Below are 27,375 nucleotides of genomic sequence, written 5' to 3'. Positions count from 1 at the left end.
CAAGCTGTTTCACAGAAATACAAGCCAAGAAAAAAAAAAAGGAGCAAATTAAAGCAATAGACTAATTAGAGTCGTGATACACATCTGCTGCTCTTTCAATTTAAATGTACTACGATTATGGTGCTTACCTGCAAGACCCTTACTTGCAGAACACGGCCAACCCCTCAAAGCAGTTCAAGAAGAATTTGATAAAAAGTCTACATGTGCAGTGAATTCTTATTTTACAACATGTTCCAATATATCCCAGTCTCACAGTTCAAGAGAACTCTAGTCCAGTATTCTGCAGCAAGCTGGACCTTTGCAGGGAGCCTGGCTCCAGTTATCCTGTCTTTACATGCTGACTCTCCAAAGGCAAGGGGGGACTTCAAGAGGCCTTTGCAAACCCTGTGCATCCACAATCACCTGACACTGAACAAAACTCACATGCCCACTTTTCATAGCTCTGTGGCCACTCCCACCTGGCTCAACATCCTCAAGGAATAGTAATAAAGTGAAGCACTGGGGGGGAGCTGTTTAAACTCCTCAGTGACAATTCCTAAAAAAAAAATAAAATAAAAAATAAAATAAATCTGGAACACCTAAAGAAGTGCATTTGAATCACAGATACAATGATTTCTTATTATTCCAAATTATCTAATCTTTTAAATTAACATAGTTTTCATTAAATGCCAAGGTTACCCTGACGTGGAAAAAAGGAAGGTGAATTGCAGTAACTTAAAAGTACAGTATAGCATCTACTGAGATAAAAGCTCAGCTTTGTTATAAGATGCTTGTTTTTCTGTGATATTTGTTGTTTTGTGGATTTTTTAAGACTTATAGGAGAAAAAAAAACAATTTAGACTTTGCAGACTTCCATACTTCCCAGCCTATACTTTTCCTGTGAAAGAGCAGTATTTTTTCACAGTTTTCCTTCTTTTGGGTTTAAACAGCAAAGTTGTCACGAACATGGCAAAATCCTTCAACAGGTAAGAATCCACTACTAGTTCAGTACTTTTGGGACTATGTTATTATACAGATGTCATGGAAAAGCCTATTAAACTGAAGGAACATTCTGCAGCCTGATACAAACTTCACGTGGTACAGCACTGGCAGGAGGATCTCAAAATCTTGAAAAAGAAAAAATCTGGAATGTAACACATTGCAATAATAAATCTAGCTATCTAGAAACTTGTATCTTTGTCCATACTGCAGTGAAAACACAGCTTTGCTCTCACCATTCACCATCAATTTCACGTTTCTGTTGGTTAAAAAAAAAACAACCAAAAACAAACCCACAAAAAAAAGCCTCCCAAAACCAACAGCAATCACTTGGCCAGTAGCAGGATTTAATCTGCTAATGTAACTTGCCATGGTTTGCCATTTCTCTAGTTTCATCAAGAGGAAGTCTTATTTTGAATCACACGCTTCCATGCTTACTTTTCTGGGCTTCTACAGAAGCACCTGCTGCTGCCCAGATCTTCCTAATGAGACCAAGGAACAAAAGACTTCCCTGTATTTTCTCTCCACTCACTGCCCATTATCAAGGCTTTCTAAGCAGGGATGAAAGCACTCTTGACAGCTCTCCTGCAATCCAGGTGCAGAGACTCTTCCGAGGTACCGACAACAGCCATCTCCAAAGACAACAGCCTAACTCCACACAAGCACTTCCCAGAACAGTCCCCAAATTTATGAAAAAGAAATAGGTAGCAAGGTTTCTCTGTCTCTGATAGCGCTCCCTGGTTAGCAGATTTTTAAAAGTCATACTGTTATTTAGTTCCTCTGGAATTCCGTGCTGTTTTGACAGATATTTCTCAGATAGTCCTTCAGCTCACTGTGGCCTAACGCACCATGTGTCATTTTTTGGGATGGGCATGGCATTAAGGTGTTCTGGCCTTCATCTTATACAGAACTGTACTATCATTCTTTTTCCTTTGTCTTATTCTTTTTAAATGCAAGTTCTAATCCCTGTGATTTCAGTTAAATATATGATACAGTGTCAAAAAAATTAACTACAAGGCATGAAACAGGAAATCAGCATAAACACTTTCAAGTAGATAATGGCTTAATCAAAAAAAGGCAAACACTCCCCACCCCACCCCCCTGGTAATAACCAGTTGTGCTGTAAGAGGAATTGTCATATAATTAGGTGATAATAAATGGAGTTGATCAAGAATGCTTTTGGAATCAATTGTAGGCAATATTTTACTTTGTGTGCTGAGGTCATGAAGTAAGCATGCACTAATTGCATCTGTTGATAACCCAAAATTAAGACATATTGTTGGTACTGGTCTACTACAAGCAGCACTGTGTGACCTGAGGACTGAAGTACAAAAAAATCCAAAGGAACTTAATAGCACAAAGGTCATGCATTTGCTAGTGATAACAAGGATATGTGCAGTACAGGGGGAATTGACCAACTGAAAAAAGAGAGGAGGAAAACAAGCTGAGTTACTACTGAAATGCAAAATATGTCCTATTTGTGAAACGTATTTGTCTGAACTAAAGGCAAATGTAATTGAGACAAAATTCTAGGAAAGACAGGGACATCCTAATGTCAAGTTCAAGGCACCAGGGTAAAATACTATTTACGAAGTGCTAGTACCTGGAATAGATTTTCATAGAATCATAGAATCAGCTGGGTTGGAAGGGACCTCTGAGATCACCAAGTCCAACCCTTGATCCAACACCACCGTGGTTAATAGAACATGGCCCTAAGTGCCACATCCAGTCTCATCTTAAAAACCTTGAGGGACGGTAAATCCACCACCTCCTGGGCAGCCCATTCCAATGCCTGATTACTCTCTCTGTAAAGAATTTCTTCCTAATATCTATTTTATACACTTCCACCTATGCATTCATTTTTTAACAAGAAGGCAAAACACTCTATGCTTCTGAAAGCTAATACATGCCCCAAACACATTAGCAGCATAACTATTTCAACAGAAAATGAACTTTTAGGCTCAAACACTGGCATGTAAATGCAAATATTTATTTTAAATTTCAGTCTCCTCTGAAACTTACCTTTCAATTTACAAGACTGAGTGTATAAACTGACCAGGTATCACCGGGTGCACCACTTCATTAAACATTTTGAGAAATAAATTAGCTTTTCCATGAAAGAGAACTGGTAAGAATGTAGAAAACAGATGTATTTCAAATATATTACTTTCATTTCTTATAATTGATTTTATGCAATGTTTAATATAAGGAATTTAAAAACTTGCAGGGATGCCACCCTTCCAAACAGAGATGAGAGCAATTTGCCCCACTCCACTATTCTCCTCAAATCTGTTTGCTTACCATTAGCTCTAGTCTCAGTCAAGACTTAGCAATAGACAGAATTCACAGCTCACCTTTGTACGCTCATAGATATCATGTAGTAGTCATTTTATGTTCTTCTGTAAAATGTAGGTTGGAAGTCAGCACTGAGGCTCAAACTTTGCCTGCTAATCCCCAAATACCATTTCTTTCAAATGGGCATTTGATTTGTTTTTAAATAGTAGTTTAGCTGTTGGGAAGTTTTGTTCTGACTATCTGGGTGGAAATGGGTTCTGCCTACACCTGCTCAGGAGACATTAGCCTTCTTAGCTTGGATAATCCTTTGGAAGAAGTGTGAGTAGGTATCAGGTGATTAGGTACCAAGTCTGTGAACTGTGGGGTAGAAGACCCGAATCCAGTTGGAACATGGTAGAGAAAAAGATGGTATAAAAGGGCATAGCACATCCAACTACACCAAAGTAATATGTGAGGTAAGGGCCTGAACTTAAACACTAGTTGTGTGTTGCTAGAAGCCTGTAAGTGTCCCAACAGCCCTTTAGCTTGAAAGAGAGAGCCATGTGTGGTAGAACTAAAATAGACAACTCTGTGTGATTTTCCTGTTTCTCTACATCTACTTCTACAATGACAACTAACAAATGTTCTATTGATGTTCTACTACAGTAAAGTAAGTTCATTCTTCTAACTTTCCCTAGCTTTAGAATACTTTGAGTGGCTGACAAGTCCCTCCATTACAGAGGCTGGTGATTTGAAGTATCCAGTAAACCAATTTAGGATCCACAGCTAGAAAGCCCTTCCACTACACTGTACAGCTAAGAGCTGGCAACACAGCTTGGGAAAATAGATCTTCCAGTGAAAAATATAAACCAGCATATCCTTTACATGGAGGAGAGAGCAAGGTCTATGCCTAAATCCCAAGAGGTTCCCCTGGGGCTGAAACAATCAGCAATACTCTTGCTCAGAGGATAACGGCAGCATATACGTCAGGAATGCAGAAAGCAAAATACTATTATGCTGGAAATCCCTTGCTGACTTTGTATGTGGTGCAGGTTTTTGTAATCAGTATTATATAGAAGAAAGTGAAAATAACAAAGGGGAGGTTCAGGTTGGACATCAGAAAGAATTCCTTCAAGGATAGGGTTGTCAAGTATTGGAACAGGCTGCCCAAGGAGGTGGAGTCACCATCCCTGGAGGTGTTCAAAAAACAACTGGACATGGCACTTAGTGCCATGGTCCAGTTGACAAGGTGGTGACCAGTCAATGGTTGGAGTCGATGATCTTGGTTGTCTTTTCCAGCCTAAATATTTCTGTGATCTTTAAGGTCCCTTCCAACCCAAAGCATTCTATGATTCTACAGAGAAGTGGCTTAATTGTTTAAGTTTTAAATCACCAAAAACAGGCTACAGAATTGCTTAAGATAAGGTGAGAAGTCAACAGTGACCTGCGAATATTCGACCAGATAAAGATTAAATAACCCCAAAAAACAAATCACTAAAGAAGCTATTCATTTTAGATTTTCTTCATATATTTGTCCTGTACATTAAACTGTATCTTAGTATTTACCTTCTTTATAGTTTCTGCCTTATATGGTAATTCAGTAGTTCAGATAATTCAGTGGAAATTAAAAAACTGTATGTGACAAACTTGGTGTAACCCCACCCACTGGCTGATGCAGGAATACCAACTGCAGCAACACTGACTCAGTAAATCCTAGTCATTCTTCACCTTCTAACCTATAGATTCACCAAAAAGCCCACTGCCAGCAAAAACTGCTCAATCACTAAGAGATCGTAAGAGAAATGTCACAGCAGTGTATTTCTTCCTACAGCCTTTGAAGTCTGGGAGGTCCCAACAGAAGGGACTGAAGACTTGATCAATATTTTATACATGCAAGATTTTGCTCACACAAACAGATATTTAAGGCATAAATATTCTAACATAATAGTCAGTAATAAACCTATTTGAACACAGCCTCCGAATGCTGAACTCAAGATGCACAACCCAGAACCTTTATGTCTGTGAAGCACCCAAGAAAACGTTAAGTTACAGAGCTCTTTCTTTATAAAAATAGTTACCTAAATTTATATGCATCAAGCAAAATGGAGTCACAGGTTAGCATTCCTTAGGCTGCAAAGTTTTGTTACCAAAACACCACACTCAAACCAGTCACCAGCAGCAACAGTGAACTGCATATTTAACCAAATTTTTATTATTTGAGAGTCTGTGTAAAGTCTGGAAACTTCTGCTCTGATCAACTTTTGTACACGGAAAGTATTTTTTGCACCATTAATACAAAAGGGTTACAAATCAGTGATGCAAATTCTTCAAATTAAAGTGTGCAGGTATGAACGGGAGTGAATTAATTACATGTTTTATTGGGGAGATCCTGGTCAGTCAGAGTCTTTCAGATATAAATTTGAGTCCAAATTCAATGTTTACAGGATCTAATCAAGAAAATAATTTCAGGTAGGTTTGACAGGGATCTCAGAAGTTACTAAACTTGTAAGCATTTTCACTTGCACTTCTTGCATGACTTTGGCATAACAAGTTTTCGAGAATTCTGACTTAAAAACTAACAGATCCAGTTCAGGTGTGGAAGTACAAACCCAAACTGCCGGGCTGACTGTCATGTCTTGGTCCTAAACATTGGTCTGTTAGAATTAAAAGCCTTTTCGTCATTCACTTAACCTGTTCCCAGCAGCAATAATTCAACCCTTTTACTTTCCCTTAAATTTAAATCTCGATTCTGACAGTTAGATAAAGCATAATTAGCAGAACATACATTATTTGACTCCCTCCAGCTTTAACATTACCTCTGTGTGTACACATGCACACTGTCTACTTGTCTGGCAGAAGGATGTATCACTAAGGCAATGTAGGCAAGTTCAAGTGGTCTCACTAAATGCAGAAAGCTGTCTCAGTTTATATCACTTTTTTAACAGTGTATCTTGTCATTTTGAGTACAAGATATTGTCAGAAGAAATAAAAGGCTTTAAAAGTCATGTTTTATAAAGCTCTGTCAGGTACAGTTCAGTACAGACACACATTCTTATAATGTTAATGAAGTGACACATGTGAATAAATTGGTATTAACATGTTTTGGTACATTTTAAAAATTACAGCATCTGAAAGCTTTAAGGCATCATTTCTTTTGACTTATTCCATAGTCATTAATTTGAAAAACAGAGCAGAGATAATTAGATATTGTGGTGACAGACCAACATGCTTTATGTAAGTGCAACTGTGCAGACAGGCCTTTTCAACTGTTCCTTGACTTGCTACTAAAGCTAAACATACCTCCTTGCAAGGTAACCCTGTTAGCACACATGAAAAAAAATAGTTAAGAAGTTCAATATTATTAAATTAAATATCTACCTGAGAGCTTCATGAGGAGCTCAGATGCTGCCTTGACTGACATGTCCTGCCTCATCACATTTGTCTGTGCTTCCTGTGGCTTGAGTTTCTCCTCAGGGATGTTTGGAGCTGAGGCTTCAGATTCTTGGCTGAACACATAGCTGGACTGAGACACGGTTGAACTTGAAGCTTCCTCATCATTAGGCTCCTCTTTCACTTTAAAATTAGGAGTCAAAGGCTCTTTTTGATTTGCAGCTGTCAAGAGAAGGAAAGAAGTGAGACTTCAGGTAATGTATAATCCTGGAGCAGCTAGTAACAGGAAGAAACCATAACCTGAGAAGTGCTAGAGCAGGTACTGGAAGCAGGCATGTCAAACTGTTTAAAGATGCTTCAAGGGGCAAACAAACTTCTGCACCTTTTGTACATCGGGGCAGTTCTGGAACACGAAAACTGCATGTACCAAAGCTCATGAAAACATCCGCTTGTCTTACTTTTTTGCCCCTTCTCCTTCTAAAAGCACTTCCCTGGTCCCCTGGTTTGTAGGTCTTCTATAGGCTTGGTGGAAATTTAAAACATCATTTCACCTTATGTGAAGTAAATTTGGCAAAGCCCATGGGTATGACATATTAAGTTCTTAGAGCGTGGAAAAAAGGCAAGAGATGAAGAGTAGAAATTCAGAAAATCTTAGAGGGGAGTAAAAGGGAAAAGACAGCAAATTCTTAGGTCCTAAAAGTTGTTACATTAAAAAAGGGAGCAGAGGGATTTTCAGAAGACAGTTCTGCACTGTTTCAAGTTCTATATCCATAGAAAAAAAGAGAGTAAATTTAAAATAATCCATTCAAATCCTCCATGTAAGCAGCTCCACAGAGAAGGGTACAGAGTCCTCGGAGGGCAGTTTAAAATCTACACACTGAGCAATGTTGTTTTTGAAGGGTCTTTCCAATAGCCCTCAACAACAGTAGATCCTTTGCACTGCATTTGGCTGAACAGACAAAACCAATTCCAGCTCTTAAACAACACTTCCAAGCCCAAGCAATATGAATTCACAGGCAGACCTCACAACAAGCAGAAGGCTAAAGAAGTTGCACTAAATTTCAGCAGCTCTTCTTATAATTTTGTATGTTTAACCATGAAGAGATACTTCCTTCCCTGTCTCTTAGTGTCTTTTTCTTAATCAAAATATCACTTTGAATTCCCAGTAACACACCAGATGACATGTTCAGTGCCATAAACTTTGACGAGTTTACATCTTTCCCACCTCTCAAAAATTCTGTCTCCACAAACATGCAAGATAGAGCACTGTCCCCATTTTGTTATCTTTGTAAGCATGCTCTCTCATAACTCACTACCTCTCCTACCTATTTTCCTCCTTCCATATGGCAATCCCCTGCCTACCCTCATGTCTCTTGCCTATGATCTCTGTCAAATCTCACTTGAACCATGTAAGAAGGATGTACCCAGCTGCCCCTCGCATGGGCTGGATGAGGGCATTAGAAGCCCATGCGCATCACTGCCTGATGCAGAGATCTGTTTGTTATACAAACCCATTACATGGACAGGGAAAGCCTGGCATATCACAGGGATGATAACATCCAACTCAAGGGGCAAGAAACTAACACATCAAATCAATCCAGCAAAACCTGGCAACATTTAACTGCTTAAGTCCTTGGTCTACTTTCTCCTCCACTTCACTACTTCTTATCTACTCTCAGTCTCCTCACTCTTCTGGCTTATTTCCTCAGATATTCTGTCTCAGCAGTTCCCCCAAAATGCGACTCCTAGAGAACCTGAATTCCTGCATCCCACTGTGAAGTGCTCAGCATTTCCCAGAGACCTGAACCCTAAAATATGAGGTGCAATTCCCATCTTTATCAGAGCTAGACACTTACATTTGTTACTTTAAGCTTTGTTCGTTTTCACACAGTCCATTTTTTGTGGTTATCTGGTGTTTGCATTTTTTTTGTGTGTTTTTTTTTGTTTTGGTTTTTTTTTAATAATTTTTAAAGCTACTATATTACCCTATAACACAACACATTTTTTCAGTTTATATTGCAGAATTGTTTGATTTTCCTCCTTTCTTGTTGGCTGGCAAGCCATTACCAAAGAACAGGATTAAAGCAAATGGTATAAAGAGCATACACATAAGCAACATGTACATACACACTGGTTCTATTCACTGCTTCAAAAATTAAATTACCTCATATGTGTAATTTTTAACATGACCTATAGGCACTTTTACCAGTATTAAGAATTGCATTTCCCCCTTATTTAAAAAAAAAAAAAAAGAAAAGAGCAAAAGCAGAAATATGAACCATTAAAGCATGCTTTAACCCATAAAATACAGGTTAAAGCTCTCAATTCAATCTTAGCTTTACCAAGGTACTAACAAAAAAATTTCATCTATCGTCTTTATCCAGGCCTCAGTCTATTCTGGGGTTTGACCTGGGGTGATGAATGGTCACAAAAAAAAAGACCCAAACCTTCTATGCCAAATTACCTTCTGCTTTCCTTCACTTTTAAATCATGCCACTGCAGCTGCTACTGATACGAAAAATACCTCCACCAGGATCTGAGTGCACCTGATAGAGAGCATTCTGCCTGAACTTTCAGAGAACATGGAGGAAAATAAAATATCTTTCAAATTTAAATTTTGAATAAAAATTTTGAATTTTGAACTGTCCCAGAAAATAAAAGAAGTCCAAGCGAGGAGGTAAATACAACCCAGTGAGAACAATCATTAACCTGTGGATCCAGCCTTGTCTTTGCCCATGAACCAGGGCAGAAAATGAACCAGGTAGAGGAAGTACTATAGACCAGGTCAGCATACTCTTTTACCATTTAAAATACAGAGGTGATATTAAACTCACATACGCAGATCAGTGTAAGTTTACAACAATACACTGTGGTCCATTATAAGACAGCTTTAGAACAATGTAAAAACATCCATACACAAATACAATCACTGTAACAGAACTCCTATAACATCACAGACTTAAACTAGGAACTTTTTTAAAGAGTCAAGCATTATAATGTGCAGTGTCAAATGCTTACTGGATTATTCTACCACAAGAAGGAGGATCAAAAGGGGTGCTTTTGGAAGAAATTAGCATTTATTAAACCCTCTTATCATCACACCACAACGCAGCAGCCAATTTGACCCAATTCAAGGGCAGGTGTAAAGTGGTGCCTCTATGCTCTTCATCCCATCCCATCCATAAAGAGCATCTTCAAACCCTCCTAAGACAAAGCCAAGTTTTAATAGCTCAGAGAACCAGAAATTCAAGGTAGATCATAGCAGAGTTTAAACAATTTAGTGATAGTGACACATCCAGAATAACTTGAACACCAAGTTTCCCTCCTTTCCTATGTCCCCCTTTCCCTACCCCATACATGAGCTCTCCTACTATGACAGCACGTGCTGCTATAAGCCACTGCTTCCTCACACTTCTGAACCATCACCCAGGATAACAAGGATACAACTATGTTGATAACAAGTCTACCAGCACAGCATCAGACAATCTAAATGAGCTCTTCAAGAGATATGTACACTGTCACCTATGTGTGTCACCTATGAGAAATACGAAACAAGGTCAGGGTCCCACAGTCCAGAGGAAGCTCTGAAGATGTGCATTTGGCAGTACTACATGAAGGGGAAAAGAATCCCAGACTATTGTTCTTACCTGTGTTCCTGATTCTGCCTACTCTAGCTGCTTCGTTTTGGACAGAAGAGGGAATGAATAAATTAGGAAAGTTTTATTTCTTTAATTAACTGGCAGCACATTCCTTGAATTGACCATGTTTTCAAATAATCAAACATTTTAATTGTAGATTAAACATTTTAATTGTATTTAAATCACTGAGCCTCATTTTTCTTCCCCCAGAAAATAAAAACAAAATCAGACAACTACTGGGTCAGTTTCAACCCAATGGCTACAATTAATAGGGTTTTTGTTCTAAAGTAGGTTCTAATGTAAGAGAAACCTAAAATGGAAGGACATGTAAAGAAGGGGGATGTTGTCCAGTCTATCAGATCCATACATTAAAACTAGAGGGAAAACTAAACACCACACAAAACAAAAAAAACCAAATAAGTCCCTAAGCAACAAAAGTCCCCACCACTCTTGCCTCTCTCCCATCTTGGATCCACAACCATGGACAAAATTGCTTACACATGGGATATAGCAACTATGATGCATCCACTAGTCATATTAGGCAAAACACTAAACAGATGTAAGAAAAAACATTGCAAATAAGAGAAATAAAAGTTTACTATAACCAGTTTTAAAAAAAAAAAAATGATTGAGGAATGTTTAAAAAAATTAGAACCAGACAAGAACTAAAAAGATTATGTTGAAGACTAATAAAGTAATTTGAATGACAAAATTATTACTCCCCAGAAGGATCAGTATCTTCTATCTACATACAAAAATGGATACACATACAAATACTTAAACTTGTATTTAATTTACATTCATTCTGAACAGCAATGAGAACAGAATGAAGGATGTGTTGCCTGCAGACTGAATCCAAAAAACCCAGTAATTTAATTTTGAAATACATAGCAAGTTAAAAAAACAAACCCACCCAGCAAATGCAACCAACAGGCAGGAGTCTCTCAAGCAGGGTTGATAATGCTCCATTTGTTCCATTCTATATCCAGAAAAAACACAGATCAAAGAATATTCCAGACTGCTGATTTTTATCTTCCTGGCAACTGGAATCATTTGAGCCATTTGGCAAAAGTAGATGATGAAAGTTACACCACTTTCCTCAAACTGCCAAATGCCACAAGAAAAGCTTTGGGCATCTGCCACTAATCTGAAACACTCTGATAGAAGCTGCTAACTGCATCAGTCCACTTACAAGGATTTCTAAATGCTCAAAACGTTTATAATTGAAAGAGCAAAAATGGGCTGATTACTGCAAGCCAAGCTCAGTATTACAAGTCACAATCAGCACGGAGTTGGTCACTATTCCATCTGAGCGAAGAACACGAGAAAGAAAACAGCATCCACAACAAAAATGATGCCACACAATAGAGGTCATGAGGTAAAGCATCTATAGAGTCTGGATCAAAAGGAACTGTGAGGAAAACGTGTGTGCAACAGTACGTCGCTGCACCATCATATTATTATACCAGTGATGCCTGACTACAGCTACACAGATGAGAGACCAGGGTACCAAAGGTACTGCAAATTGAACTGGTCTCCTTGAGATTTTCCTCAGAGCCAGTTATGGCAAGAGAACCATGGCATGACTTCTACCTGAGGAAGAAAGGGCAGTGTTTTATCCAGGTCTTACTGGAGTTAGAGAATCTGAATGACAAAAAGCCTTCCATTCCAGATGGTAAGTTGTGAGTTGGGGTGGTTAAGAGAAACCAAGGACCTTTGACAAATCAGTTCTGCAGTATCTGGAAGACACGGGTCCCTGACAGTGGGTATCACATCATCCTGAAGGCAGCTGTGGTCAATAAAGTGTATGACTTGGGTCATCTACTGTTTTCTTTCTAGTAATTGAAATGTGCAGGTGGGTTTTGGAATTCTGCATGGAGACTATGGCTCATATTTGATGACATTCGAGAACTGAGGAAGGGGTACAAACACTGCAGAAGCAGCCACCTGTGAAAGAATTGCTTTGCAAGAAAAATCTATGGAATTGGAACCTGATAGAGAATCTCCAGACTAAAATCCAATTGTGCTGATATATTATGCTCAACTTATTAAACACAGAGGCTGTATACACTAAGTGGCCCAAAAGGAGAAATACTGTTCTTCTAGCAGGTCAGTCTAGCTGGGCTCTCATTTCTTTTTAGCACCTTCTGCCCTGGAGTATTAATCTGTGCCAGAGCACCTCATGTTACCTAACCCTCCTGGGAATTCTAAATCAATTACACCTCAGTTTTAAAGCCCTCTACTCTGCCCTCAGCCAAATAAAATAACCTACAGGGCTATAAGGAACAGGATGGGTATTATCAATGAAAAAGCTACTTATGACTCAAGGGTGCTCAGCATTACGAAGTTTCTTTTTATCAATGCAGTGGAATGTCAGAATAGACAATCATAAATACAATGATGCCACGACTCGATACCCCTGGGCTTCCAGAGAGCACTTAAAATATGACATCTTCCAAATCATCTTGCTCAAGTATGTTAAAAATTGTAAGCAGGGGTTAAGAATGGGCCAGCTAACTATCCTGATTTTCTCTAAAGCTGCTCTGTATTTAGGGAGCTGGAGTCAATCAAAATGAGACACAGCATTGGAGAATGACCAGTGCTGCTACCATGCCCTCCAAATTTCACAATGTTCTTATCTCAGTGGAATGGTGGAATTAGGCAAATTGTTAAGGCACCTGTAGGACCTCACATCCCTCCATGCCCCAAGATGTCTGTTATACAGTCAAAGTCCCACAGGCTAAACAAGGTTGTAATCTCTGCCAGCCCATCTTCTCCTTTCCAGGTAAAAATCAAAATAGCAGCAGAATAGGTAAAATTCTGGGAAAGCTGGAGAAAAGAGAGGGAGAACAGTGAAAGGAGCAAAGGGGAATCTGCTGCTGATAGGAAAGAATTGCTTGCAATGTGGAAATGTCTTCTCTCTACAAAGGAACAGAAACAGAGGCGAGAAACACCAGGAGACTGACCTTGATATTTGTTTAAGAAAACAAAAAACAAAACAAACAATCAGAGATGATTGAACTAACAGTGTTTTCAATTCCCATTTTGGACAGATGTGAGAGAAAGGCTCATGAGCTCGGACCTCTGCCCAGAGTAATGGTGTAATCAGGGAAGCAAAAGAGCCATCAGTCTAGTCTAGTCTTATATTCCAAGTGTAAGAGTGAAAAGAGATTATAAGGGTGGTGATATATCAGTAGCAAAGTTTAGTACAAGCTTTTATTTGTCCAAGTTCCAAGTACCTGTGCTATTGCCCCTTCACAATTTTATTTTTAATTAAAGGTCTATATAATGGCCAGTCTTCGCGAATGAAGATTTGGGGAAAGGTCTTTTACCTTTCCAGCCTGCGCAATGGATTTTTTAGGTGAGACACAGCCTGCGCTGAACTGAGCCCACCCTTTAATCCTAAGGTTCATCTGCCGGGGCCAAGCAAGCTTGGACAATGGCAGTGAGGTCCTCAGGACGTAGGTTTGTTTAGAGTGACCTTCTCATAGATGGATGGCCTCACAGGGCTAACGAGCTACCATCTGCCCGGGGGACTTGGGATTCGAACCCGTGGTCGCAGCAGTGAGAGTCCTGCATGCTAACCACTAGGCCACCAGGGGTCCCCAAAAGGTCTATATGGAAATTATTCAAATGTGAATCTGGAGACACACTTCAAAGAGAGATCTTCATGACATCAGGAGTATTTGCATTGACAGCAGCTTTTTGGAATTCACAGTATTTTTAAATTAAGGACATGGCTCAACAATTGCCAGTCCTGTGCACTTACACATTCTAATTGAAATTTTACATTCTGGCATAAACTATGAAACCTAAATATAGGCAGCAGTCTTTTCTTTGGAACTTGCAACACAAATACATCCATTACAACAATTTTATTGGACATGCTTTTATTTTATTAAAAAGAGCTCTTTGAAGAGTTCAAGCCAGTCACTTCAGTACTGTCAATGGCAAATGCTAAACCATTTCAAATTACTTGTGTTACCTTTCAGGAATGCAGCAATTTTCAAGAGCCAAACAGGACAAATAATCCAAGTGATTACTTAGCTTAACTACTAATACATTGTATGTAGCTGTCTGATGTCTTACTCTTTCATTATTCCATTAATGGAATCAGCTAATAAAACAGGAATGCAAAGTCCCAATACTTTGGACAGTCACCAAAGTCCCACGGTGGCATGGTTAAAGATTTGACTTCTCACAAAGTGACAACAGACATGACTTCAGGAGAAAACATATTTTCTCATTTGTTTAACATGGCCAGTCCCAAACCCTCAGCATGTTAGCTCCTTCCTCCTCTCTTTTTTAAAGTTCTTCCATGCGAGTAACTTGGGGAACATAAAAAGAACGCCAGAAGCAGGGCCCACTTGATAACACTTCAAAAGATGAAGAGACATGCTTTCCAGAGTAATACACTTGTTTAACACAGAGTGGTGGGGGAGAGAGGCCAGCAGTGAAGTATGTGTTACAATTACTGTTTCCACACAGAATCCCTTTGAGAGCAATAGTGCAAGAATCCCATTCATTTTGTTGGGATTCATTTATTTTCAAATGTTAAAAGTAACTGCAGCACATAACACAGGCACAATAATAACACCACTAGGGTACACTGGCCATTGTAATTTGGATCATTGTGAAAGACACTTTTTTATTACAAAAAAACCCCAAGCCTTAAAAGTGGGTGGAAGGACATCAGTATTTAAAGAAATGGGTTGTATAATGTCTGCCACTGAAACCTTTGAAACAGGAAAAGCAAATACTCCTCAAATTAAGATATGAATGCTGTTACAAAGTTTCAATATGGAATTAATGGACTGGGGGAAGAAAACATTCTGGCAAAGCACTGATACCGCAAAGTACTCGGGCAACTTAAAGCCATGTAAGCAGTTCTACCGAAATAAAAGAGGGAAGATTTGAAGGTAAAAACATGCCCGTGCTTAAGTATTCTTCCGTTTATATGTTCAGTCATCTGCTAATTCCCTTTACAAACAAATTTAAATAAAATTTCAGAGAACCCTTTTAAATTTCTTGTGAATTTTAAACCCTCTCCTAATTAAAACTAGGACCTGGAGAATGGAATCTGGAAAAAAAAAAAATCAAGATTTCTTTTAACTTTTAGATTTACATTTGGTGATTTATGTTATGCCTTATTTCATAAAACATGTAACTACATATCTTTCTGGCAAGCAATGGCACAGAATTGGGGATGAAGGGGTCTCAAAAGGTCACCCACACCACTATTTCTCAACCTCTTTAAATCTAAAGCTCCCCTAACCCTTTCTGAACATGTTTTTAAATTTGTCCAGTGGCAGAGATGCCTCAGTCTCTCCAGCCAAACTATCACAGAGGTTTAAATAGCTTAACTGTGGAAAGACGTTCCTAATTCTAACTTAAAACTTACAGCAATATAATCCTGTAAATTTTTGTCCTAATTACGATGATTTTATGATTAATCATGATAATTTCCATTCTCCTGGAAACTGTGCTAAGGCATATAGGAAACAAAGAGGTGATAAGTGACAAACCCACATGGCTTAACTAAGGGAAAAATAATGCCTGACGAATTTGGTGGCCTTCTATGACAGGGCTAAGCATTGGTGGATATGGGTGGAGAGACATCATGTGCCTACATCTGTCAACAGGGAAGCCGGAGAGAGACTGTTCATCAGGAACTGTAGTGACAGGACAAGGAGTAATGGGTTCAAATGGAAAGAGGGGAAATTTACGTTCAATATACAGAAGAAATTCTTTACTGTGAGGGTGGTGAGGCACTGGAACAGCTTGCCCAGAGAAGTTGTGGATGCCCCATCCCTGGCAGTTTTCAAGGCCACGTTGGATGGGGTTTTGAGAAATGTGGTCTAGTGGGAGGTGTCCCTGCCCACGGCACGGGGGTTGGGATTAGGTTATCTTTAAGGTCTTTTCCAACACAAATAATTCTATGGTTCTATAATGAATCATCAACAGATTATTTCCTTCTCCCTATGACAAACATTTTAATGCATTAAAGGCTCATTAGTCTTCTCTATGGGCTTCACAGCCTACTCCCTTTTAGCCCTCCTCACTGGACATGTTTTCTAAACTTCCCAGTCATTTCCACTGTATCCTTTTAAATCTTTCTATCTATCTGCACTCTTTATAAGCTATAGTGCCAAAACCTTGGACTTCAGCAAGACTGAGAAGAACAGGACTGTTTCCCCCTTCTTTGAGGCTATTTCTCTATTGTATCCCAGTACAATTATGCCCTTTTTAGCACCAGTATGATGCTGTTAACTCCTGTTCCTTTCCCACAGAACTGTTACCTAGATAGTTGTTCCTGGTCTCGTGTTTTGTGCAACTGTTTGTTGAACAGTTCCACGTTTTTCACAGATCTCTTTTGACTGCAACTCTTCTCTTTTGACTGTGGACTGCTTTCAATGACTCTTTTCCAACCATCTGACATCCACTTCATCTAGACTAGAGAGGTGCTGCACTGCACACTCAGAAATAATACTGAGTGTCAAGATTATACACATGCTTATTAAGATTCAGTTTTAAAATTCCCAACACTTAATAAACACCAATTTTGTACCATCTTTCACCCTCGGTGCGCCAGTTAAACTTTTAGAAACTGGAAGTCAGGTCTGAAGGGAGACAAGCGCTCCTCTGAGTCACACACTTGGAAAAAGCAGAGGCTGAAACTGCACAGAAATGAGAACCAACAGGCCCCCTCCAAGAAGAGGAGCAATAGGCACTGGCAAGCAAAAATAAACGTTCATTTAAACCATCAATATTCAATATTAATAAACGCCAAATTCTAAAAGTCTGTGTATCTATCTACTGCTTCTTTCTTAGCCACAAGGCCTGTCAGAGAAGAAAATTAGATTGTTTTGACATAATTTGGTCTCACAAATCTGTGCTGGCTGTTACAATTGGGATATACAATTTGAGATGTCAAAAGATTTATATCATTGGAAAGGTAGGGCAAATAATTGAAGCTCTGATGGGCCTAACAAGACTGTGGTAATAAAGAAATCACTCAAAGGAACTTCGTTCAGCACAGCAAACCGTCAAAATGCAGCTAATACTTAGCCAACTTGCTAAAAGAGAATTACTTCTTCTCTAAATTTATGTACACTATATGGAGGAAAGCATGCAGTAAACGTATGTAACAAAACAAATCTCAGAAGAAAAGAAATTCCTTTCCTTTAGACATTGCTCTTCTTGTGTAGCAAACTTGGTGACTGGCAGCACATTTTAATCCAAATATGCGGACATACAAAATTACACATACATCTCGTTCCCCCAGTGACTTTATAACATGTTGCTAGGTAACAGTGCATACAAGTCAGGTTTGAAGACCTTTAGTAAGTCACCATAAAATAACTGCATAGGCCTTTTGCATGAATAACGTACATTAAGTGTCCTTTTTCTGATGCCAATAGATCAGACATTGAAAACACGACCGTCTGCCAAACTGTAAACAGCTTCCCATCAACTGCTACACGAAAAGCAGCACATCAAAATGTTGTATGTTTTCTCAGCTTTCAGGTTTTCCCCCCTCCCCTCCTGCTTTCTGCTACATGCAGCCATCATGAGCACTACCATCTCCAGGTCAGTACTGCTGATGTGCAAGAGCCACTTCATGCACAGCAACCCAAATCTAAAGATTGAGATCAGAACAACCTCGTCTGTGGGACAGCTCTTAGACAATGCAAAATGGATTTCATATAGAGGCCAAATTTGAAACTCAAGTAAAAAAAATGTACCAGCAAATCAAAACAGACTCATCCTGCCCGCTTTTTGTTAGTCATAGCAATAAATTATATCAATGGATTATTACATTTTTTTTAAAGGGAGGGTTCTATGGTTTCTTCCAACCCACACAGCAAACCATTTATGCCAGCCCAATTCAACTCCTGCTTGCCCTTAGCTCTTTTCTGTTTTCCAGCTTGGCTCCATGAAGCCTCAGTCTTGATTTTTTGTGTTTACCCATTGAACTCAATTCTTCACAGAACTGTGATCCCAGAGGTATAAAAGTCTGGGCAGATGAGGACTGCAAGCCTCACTTAAATAAATGGCTGTGGTTCCACCAAGGCAATGGCATTAAGACAGAGCTAATTCCTTAGTTTACGTCACAATAAAATTTGCTAAAATGTAACTCACTTTCCATTTAAAAGAGAAAGGTGACTAATTATTCTCTATTGAAAAGATTATCTTCTATCTCCAAAGTCTAAAACTTGCCCTAGGAACTGACATCTGCTTGTGAAACAGAAGTTTCTTCAGCAACATTTTTCCTGACTTTTTCTCTTTAAAAATTCAAGGCCAATTTTGAAAAACTTTGGTATAGAGCACCTCCCCAGCATATCGACCGTCCTGAAGTATTCAGTCATATCAATAGAAAAGCACATAAAATATAATATTCACCCTAAACACATCGTCCACTTCAGAGTCTCACATATGAATATCATTCCTACAGCAATAATCTGACAGCAAAAAAACCAGTAAACACATGCTTTGCATTAGATAGGGATTTCAAGTAAAATAATAAAAAAATTAAAAGTTGTTCATGAATCTGGGACCACCCTTTTAAAAAAAGAGTTAATAACCAAGAAATGCAGTAACACTCCTACTTCATATGTATTTATTACTTAGACCTCAAATACTACTCTGAAAGGAAGGTGACCAATACTTTATTGGTCCTTTTTAACAGGGGTGTAAAGGCAGAGAACTTAAGAGCTGAATATTCAAACCAGTGTGATTTCAAACCAGAACTACAGGTATTCAGCATACCTTAAAAACACACCAAATGAGATTTGCCAAGGTAATTGCCAATGAACTTCAAAGCCTGGATAAAAAGTTCTCACTCCCAATCCCACCAACTAAACAGCAAAATCACTCTCTTTTCTCACTGTTTCCTCTCCCCATCATGCACCTCTCCCAAAAGAAACAAGAAATTTTAAGTTAAGAAGCTAAAAGGTTACTCTCCTTGCAATTCTGTGACTTAGCAAACCCAAGGCAAAGTGTTTCTTAGCCCGTGAAGGAGCAGCTGATGCTGCCGCTTGCTGCTCAATTACCTGACAGCTTCATAAGAAAATCTGATGCCATCTTGACAGAGATGTCTTGGCTGAATAGTGCTGATGCTGTGTTGGCCACAAAGTCAGAGGAGTCTTTCAGCTTTGTGTTGTTGGGGGCTCTGTCAACAGTGTTAAGAGCAAAAGGTGCAACTGAGACACCACTGTCATCTTTGGGCTCTTCTTTCACTAGTAAAGGTGGAACACCCCCACCAGGCTGCCCAGCCACATCAGGTGTTTTAGATACAGATGCTGATCCCGTGAGGTCAGGTCCACCTCCTTCCCTCTGTGGTCCCGGGCAGGAGTCACTGTTTAGCTGTGGTGAGCCCTTCACCTCAGTTTCTGGTATTTCCTCCTTCACTTTAGATTCTGTCCTGAGGAAATGTTGATGGCAACGCATATGGAGTTTCAGGCTGAAGTGGCGGGAGGAGGTAAAAGGGCAAAGCTGGCATTGAAAGGTCTCACCCCTGTCTTGGTGCTGATGAACCTGGTTCAAGAGGTGAAAGATAAAAGCATGTGTTAAGCAAAACAGATTAATAGCATTGTAGAAATCTCAACTCTACATTTTTCATGTTATTTTAAATAAAAAAGAAGATGCTAGCTAATGAGTCAACTCTTCATTCTTAGCACTTGGAAAGCAGTCAGGCACTAAGAACAGTAGAATTCTTTCACATGTAAGTCAAAGAACACAAACATCAGGCTCAACTGAAAACAGAAAAATCAGGAACATCTGTTTCTGCAGCTTGGAAATGATGAAGTCTGCTTTGGATCAAACAGTCCTTACAACCAGATCCTGATGACCTGTCAGTACATAAAGACTTCCAAACTGTAACTAGTAGCTTTCTTGATTAAAAGCAAACATCATTCTTTGCAACCTCACAAATCAAAATTGTTCAGAGCAATCCAACAAAAAAACCAAACCAACCTGCATAGCAATGTCTTTCATTGATTTATGTATCATTAGGGTAAAAACACAGCACCTGGCAATACCAAGGAGTTACTGAAATAGTTTGCTGCAAATTAATTCTACCAGAAAACAAACAGCTCTGTTATGATAAAATACAAACATAAAAGATGGTGTTTGCAATTTATTCTAACAGTCTATTAAGAATCACAGTTAATCTTACTGTCCTCATACTCTGACTGCAGACTCTTTCTCACAGAGCCTGCATGCTCCAGTATGAACACAATGCCTAGTATCCTAGGTACTAGGTTTGATCCTTATTACCTTTTAAAGAGAACTCCATCCACCCATATATAATGGCTAACACATTATATGAGCAGACGCACTCAAACTATATAAATTATGTACATATAATTATACAATTTCTTGCCTGATACAGTACTCGTTGCAGGGAAGGAACAACTGAGCCCAGAGTAATAGCAGCAGTTCTATTGAAAAGTTTTTTCACTGTGACTTCACAAATAAATTTTAAATCCTGACAGTGGCATTCCGGGCTAGTGCCTGCAAAAAGACTGGCAAATATATACATTTGTTCCTTCCTAATTGATGAACACGTGATCAGGGCAAACTGGCACCAGACTGAGCTTTCACTTGTGACTCGAGTTGGTTGGAAACATTTCAGTGAGACAGATTTCTGTTGGAAAATGGCAATTTGTTGTAAGCAAAATATTTCACCTGAAACATGGAAAAGTTTGATGAACTCTTGGCAAACAAGGCGTGATTCCCCTACCCTACTGAGTGGCACTCTTTCCCTTGCTCCCTGGGCTTGGCTCAGTAGCAGCCAGCTGTGCCAGGGATCCAAGACTTGCTGCTACAATTTGGGAGTCCAAAAGCCCTGAGAGCTCCAGCTCTAATCAAAGCTCAGCTCTACACCAGGGAGCTTAGAAAACCCAGCTTTAGCTAAGGCTTTCAGCACTTTCCAGTCTCCTGCAGAGCTGAGATCTACATCCCAAGAGTCCTAGTGCAGACACTGCAGAGCTCTGGGGTAACAGCAGCATTTCCCAAACACAGCCCTGACAAAATTCAGGCTGAAGTTTCCCATGGTTGTAGACTTGGCCCAGTTAATTTTCTGTGTAGTAAGAGGAATTCGTTCACAATCCAGGATTCCCAGCTCTACAAACACAAGACCTCAATTCTGGTCTGCTAAAACATGAAGCTGGGAGATGTCCCTCTTTTTGTACTTTTTACATTCAGTGAAGACACATTTCACTAGTGCTGTATAGCTTTTCATTCAGCAGTTCTTCCAGGGCTCCAGAGAATAGTACTAGACAAACACACTGCAAGAGAGAACTTCTCTTGGCCAGCTGTTTCACAGAATGACATTCTCAGTATTTTATAAGCATGACATTTACAGACAAAGTAATTCTGGAATCTTATAACTGCACCTGACAACAACAAAAAAAAAAAAAGAGAAGCTAATGGTAACCTAACAGATTTAAAGCAACCTCACAGAAGAATAGCAGTACAATAAATCCTAAATATTAACAGGTTACAATGGAAATGCCAAGCAGATTGCCTGTCTACACTACTGGAAACAGGACGGTCTGTGAGCACAGCAGTCAGTATTCACAGCACTCTTCAAGAAGAGCACCAAGATGTACTGATGGTAGCAAGCACTCTCACCATGGCAACTCTATCTCTTACACCCACTGAGATTCTGTGTCAGGATTTCTCTCCAGGATCCCCTTCAATCAACATTTCTCTGCCTACATATTTAACCACTTCTTCTAGAGGCCCTTATCACTATCATCAGTACAATCCCTTCAGAAGGCTGAGTCAATGTGGGAGCCCACCTTCTCTCCTTGGGAGTATGGCATGCCACCCCTGCAATATCTTTTGAGAATGGATGAAAATAGGAGTGACTGATTCATTTGATTTGGATTTTTCTCCTGCCTAAAGAGAGTAACAGCTGAAAAATTCTATGGATTTCTCATAAAACAAAGTACGTTTATAACTTGCAGCTGAAGGAAGGACAGAATTCAAGCCCAAATATTTTCATATAGAAAGGAAAAATTTTAGATCTAGAAAACAAAAAACATATGAAAAAACATCAAGCCCAATATTTAGCCTCCAATGTCCAAAGTCCACTGCCACCAGAAGATTTTAACATATTTTTATTATTTTATTTTAAAAAATACATAATATTTTTCATTTAAAAATTTGAACACTGTTAGAAACTGAAGCAAAAGTCCCTCTAAAGAAAAAACTGTCCCTTATTTTCTAATTCAAGAGCAGCTGAAAGAGCCAAGAATTGGCCATTCTATGCTATTTGGAGGGAAAAGTCAAGGCAGTAACTACTTGCTGCAGAATGAAAAACAAGAAACCCTGTAGAGCTACACAGAAAGCCACAGGGGAGATCTAGGCCACACAATGTTGTAGTCCAAAAAGCTGCCTTCTCCCTCCATGAGACAGAGAATGGCTCTTACACTGTGTTAATGCTACTCAAACCATCAGATGTCTTCTTTAGACTCAAATAGGCCATTCCTGCAAGAATCACAGGCAGGAGGAGACAAGAGTGCAGCTGGCAGGTTTTCCCCAAAGTCCAAGTCTGAGCCCAGCTGCTGCCAGCTTTGGATCTGTCTGAATTACACTGCAACAAGCCATAGCGCACAACCTGCTCATAGAGAATGCTTCTTTCAAAATCCCATAAAACTACTGTTTGACTTATGTCAGAAACACTTACAGGCTTCTGGCTTCTGAGTTTATTTCCTTTAACCACGGATGTTCTCCTTGTTTGGGCAAAGTACTTCTATTATCTTTATTAACCCTACAGTCTGCCCACTCTCAAATGATATTTTGTGTTTCTACAGTTATTTCAGCGTGTGCTCGATCTTTTCAACAAAACTATACAGTGCTTACAAACTTTAGGCTGGTTTGAGGACTTCGATACAACTAATCTATTGGTCACAGTTTTTAAGTTTTGTTTCTTTCAGTTTCTCTTTCTGCCTCCTCATTCTCAAATTACAAGAAAGAAAAAAAGAGGCAATTGCATTTTTCTTCTCTATCGCATGCATTATTCTTATCACACCTCCCACCTTTGATCACACCTCTCTCACCCTCCTGGCAGTCCCATTCTTTTCAGCTTCTTTCTTCAGAGGGAGTTCTTTCTTTGCTAACCCACTAATAATTTTCATTGCCAGCTTTTAAAATCCCTTCTATTTCTGATATGTCTCTTTTGATGCAGTGACCAGAAGTGGCAGCATACCATATGGTAATAATGGCATTGTCATATTTTCAGTGTTATTTCTGTTTTATTCTCCAGACACTCAAATATTTAGTGTACTTTTTAACCACTCCTGTGCATGCCAAGAAAAGGTTTTCATTGAACTGTCTACAATGATATCCAGATATTTTTCCTGAGCAGTTACAGTTCATTATATCAGACAGCCAGGTGCATTATTAGACTCCGGTTTCCAAGGTACAGTACCTTGTATTCGTCAACAATAACTTCATTTGCCCCCTTGTTTATCAGTCAGTCAGCCTTTTTTTTTTCCTTTCAAGCTTTGCCTTTTCTAATCTTGATTCATGCACATAAGGTTGTATCATCTACAATTTTCTTACCCACAGTCATCATTTTGTGCAGATCACATTTGCTAAAATATGCACAATTCCACTTTTAGTAATGGAACACCCCTCTGTTAGCCTTTTGTCATGCTTAAAATTGCTAATTCCTTCCTACCCTTTGTTTTACTGTCTCTTGGTGGATTTCTAATTTGCCATAGTACATCATATTGCTTAATTTATTTGGCAGCTTCTCTGTGAGAAGCTTTGCCAAAGGCTTTTTTATAGACCAAATAAATTTCAACTGATTCTTAAGTTCATGATTCTCCTGACATGCTCAAAACATCTTAGTATAAGAACACATGATTTTCTTTTACAGAAACCACATGTCCCTATCGTATCACATCATTTGTAGCACTGTATTGTTTTTTTTCTGTTACATTTCTTTGTTGACATACTAACTTTTCCGCTATCATAAGATGCTTCCTAGGTCATCTTTTCATACTTAAAATTAACATCCCTGGTGATTCACCAGCCATATAGATGTGCCACAGTCACAAATACACGTGATCCCACCCAACAGGATACACCAGGGAGTAGGGATGAGCAATACAGTGACACAGGCACGTCCTGCAATTTTGTAGTACTGCTGTGGTAGAACTTTTCTTTTCCCCTTCCTTAAAATTGGGGTAATGCTTTCCACAAACTCTCCCTTCTAGTTATGAGACAAAGGCATCCACCTTTCTTTTGTGGGATTTAACAGGGTTTTTTAATTATTATTTTAAAAATACTCAGAGTAAGAGGAATTTTTTTTTTTTGAGAACCTCCATTCCTAAGCAAGAGCAGACCATAAGGTGGTTGAGGTGCTGAATCTATTCACTGCTATATTTGCTTCTGGCTATTCACTCTTTATTTACTTTCTGTGACCTAATTATCGCTTCTTTTTTTGCCTCCTGTAAGTTTTGTTTTTCTCACCAGCTTTCAAGAGGATTAACATTTCCATGAGGGGCAGCTGTTTAAGCAACTACTACAATCAAAAGCTACTACATCCCAGCCAGTCAGTCATACCTGCCTACGTACTGGTTTTTTTCTGGGTTTGTTTTTGTTTTAACTCTCTTTTAGTAAAATGCCGCCTTCTGCAACCGCATTTGATTACACTTTCCCTTTTGCATCTACCATGTGCCCTCTGCTTTTTCATTTCATGCTATTTTCTGACAAGTTCCCTAATTTTTAAAGTATTGTATTTTCAAAAGTTTAGTGCTACGGTGTTAGTTTTGATATGATCCTTCCCCTCAGGACACATACGTTATTTATATAGTATTTTCTTTTTGAAACTACTTCTTTGCTTCGCTTGAAAGCAAAGCGGGGGAAAAAAAAGCCTCTCTGCAGTGCTAGACTGGACTAGGTGTTCAAAAAACAGTATTTTTTTTCCTTAGAGATTTAAGGTATCAGTGCATATCCTGTCTTATCCTTTTCTCATATGCAAAAAGTGACAAGATTAAAAAGCAGATACTTGAAGTCACTTTTGGCACCTGTCTGAGGCTCTGGGCAAAGACTTAACATGTTGAAAAGCTGTGCAATTTTGTATTGCCTCCCCTCAGCTGATGGAATCACAGGTGGCTCCCAGGGCTCTTTAAGCTTAACTTAAATCAAACTAAAAAAGCCCTCATAAAACACAGTCAACTTCCTCTCCCAATATGGTGAAGATGCTTTAAAATAACTTGTCCTATACTTCACAAAAATGGATTAGGAATGCTTATTCAGTTGTCTGACACTAGCTGAGGAACAAAAAGGGAAAAGGGGCAGTGAGCACCTACAGATCACCAAGGGGCAGTGAGCACTTGGCTACATTCTTCAGGGCCTTTCCTGATTCCCACTATCATGTAATTAATAGCCTCTCCCTAACTGAGAAGCTGATTATAACCCTCTTCATATTACACAGGAACATTAATCTGAGACCTTACCACATGGTCCCTCTTCATAAGCAACAAATGCAGGAAAATCCTGTAGTTGAGCATCACATGACCTGCCTACCACTGCATCTAAATTTTCTGCTAAGCCTTATCTTCTCTTTCCTCGTTTGCTGTCATACCATCATGCTTCAGCATGTGTTCACAATGCTAAACTTCTTTTCCTCTGCTAGAAGGGCTAGCTTACCCATTTCTGCCTTAGGTCTATATAGCAGTACAAGGAACATTTATAGATGTTGGTTTTGGCCATATGCTCCTCTTCCTCATTCCCCCTTCCAAGTGCTCAGGCTAATATCCTGTTGCTTTCTTGGAACATATCTGTATGATCTCACAGCCTATCTGTCCACCAATTGCTGAGGAAGATATGTGCATGATCCAAAGACACAAAGTGGCCAAAGTCTGACTGATGCTTGTGGTATTGCTCTGAGGTAAATTTAATCCCTACCAGGAAAAACAGAAAAGCCTGAACACATCTCACTGAATTACACCACAACTTTCCATTGCTTTCTGCAGAAAAAGTCCATAAGAAATTCACTCTCTCAAGAAGAAAACATATTCCAACTGAATGTATATTTAGATAAACAGAGAGAAGAACTCAAGCACAATACTTGTGGCCTGCTTGGACAAGACACCTCTCTGAGTTACCCATTCATTTTTTCCAGCTTCATTTTCAGCTCAGTATTCTCAGAATCCCAGGAAACCATGCTATGATACCAGAATCAGGTCCTGAGATGCTCCCCTCAGATTCCTGGGAATAAGGGCCAGAACTTGTTGTTATGTGTGCACCATAATTTGCCTCCAGAACAGACTAATAAAATTCTGTACTGTGTCTATTTTAGGATTTTTCTAAGGTGCCTATCACGGTGGAATCTAAACACAATATAACAATTACAGATAACACTGTGTGCCTTAAAAGGCAGGCTACTCAGCCTCCCTTGTTCCTTGTGTGTCTGTGTGGAAACTTTCCTTCTGTTTCCCTTCTTGCGCCTTTCACTTCCTCGCCTCCAGTTGTGAGTTGGTCCTGGCAAAGTGCCCCTGCTGGAAGAATGCTCCATCAGCGTGGTGGGTAGCACATGTAGATCCGAATATGGGTCAGGGCTGGAATCATTCCAGCTCTCTATTAAGATTTTCTCTATAGCAGGTGACAAGACACCAAAAACGTTTGTTGGCAATGTTGTATTCTGGGTCAGTCAGTTAGACACTTTATAATTACCATGAAATTACACAGTATTTATATTATATAGCTATTGTCATTAACCTAAAGATACAGACAGTAAGGAAGGTCCATATGGACTCGCACAAGCCACTCATGGAAATTAAATCCCTGAATAATCAGTTTCAAGGAGAATACCTAAGAAGAACCTAGAAAAAAGATGAGGTGGTTCAAACTCTTGGCTATGCTGCCTAGGAAGAAATAACATAGATAAGACAACTAGATTTTTTTTGAGGACTGCAGCTGGACAAAACACCTCAACAGGTTTTGCCTGTCATCCTTTATCAATAGAGCATAAAACCTGAAAACCGAAGAGCAGCATAAAGGAAAAAAGCTTGATTTGTGATAGCATTCTGGAATAAAAAAATTGGCTTATAATGAACAACAAACACCAACC

General features: G+C 39.2%; 1 protein-coding gene across 9 annotated transcripts in view; it reads right to left on the bottom strand.

The window, feature by feature from the left end:
- ZNF827 (zinc finger protein 827) overlaps positions 1-27,375 on the bottom strand; it is a 106,201-nt gene that overhangs the window by 44,341 nt on the left and 34,485 nt on the right. For all 9 annotated transcript variants that reach the window (XR_003535751.1, XR_003535752.1, XM_027692696.1 and 6 more), the window contains exons 4-5: positions 19,334-19,817; positions 6,631-6,864 (exon numbers count right to left, since the gene is read on the bottom strand). Coding sequence is in view for 7 of the 9 variants with exons in the window: in XM_027692696.1 (XP_027548497.1) it covers positions 6,631-6,864; positions 19,334-19,817 (718 nt within the window). In the remaining 2 variants the exon portion in view is untranslated. The remainder of the gene's footprint in view (positions 1-6,630; positions 6,865-19,333; positions 19,818-27,375) is intronic.

The sequence above is a fragment of the Neopelma chrysocephalum genome, unplaced genomic scaffold, assembly GCF_003984885.1.
Source record: "Neopelma chrysocephalum unplaced genomic scaffold, ASM398488v2 Primary Assembly neopelma1_88, whole genome shotgun sequence".
NCBI lineage: Eukaryota > Metazoa > Chordata > Aves > Passeriformes > Pipridae > Neopelma > Neopelma chrysocephalum.
The sequence above is the reverse complement of the archived record's forward strand: the minus strand, read 5'-3'. Positions and strand labels throughout refer to the sequence as shown.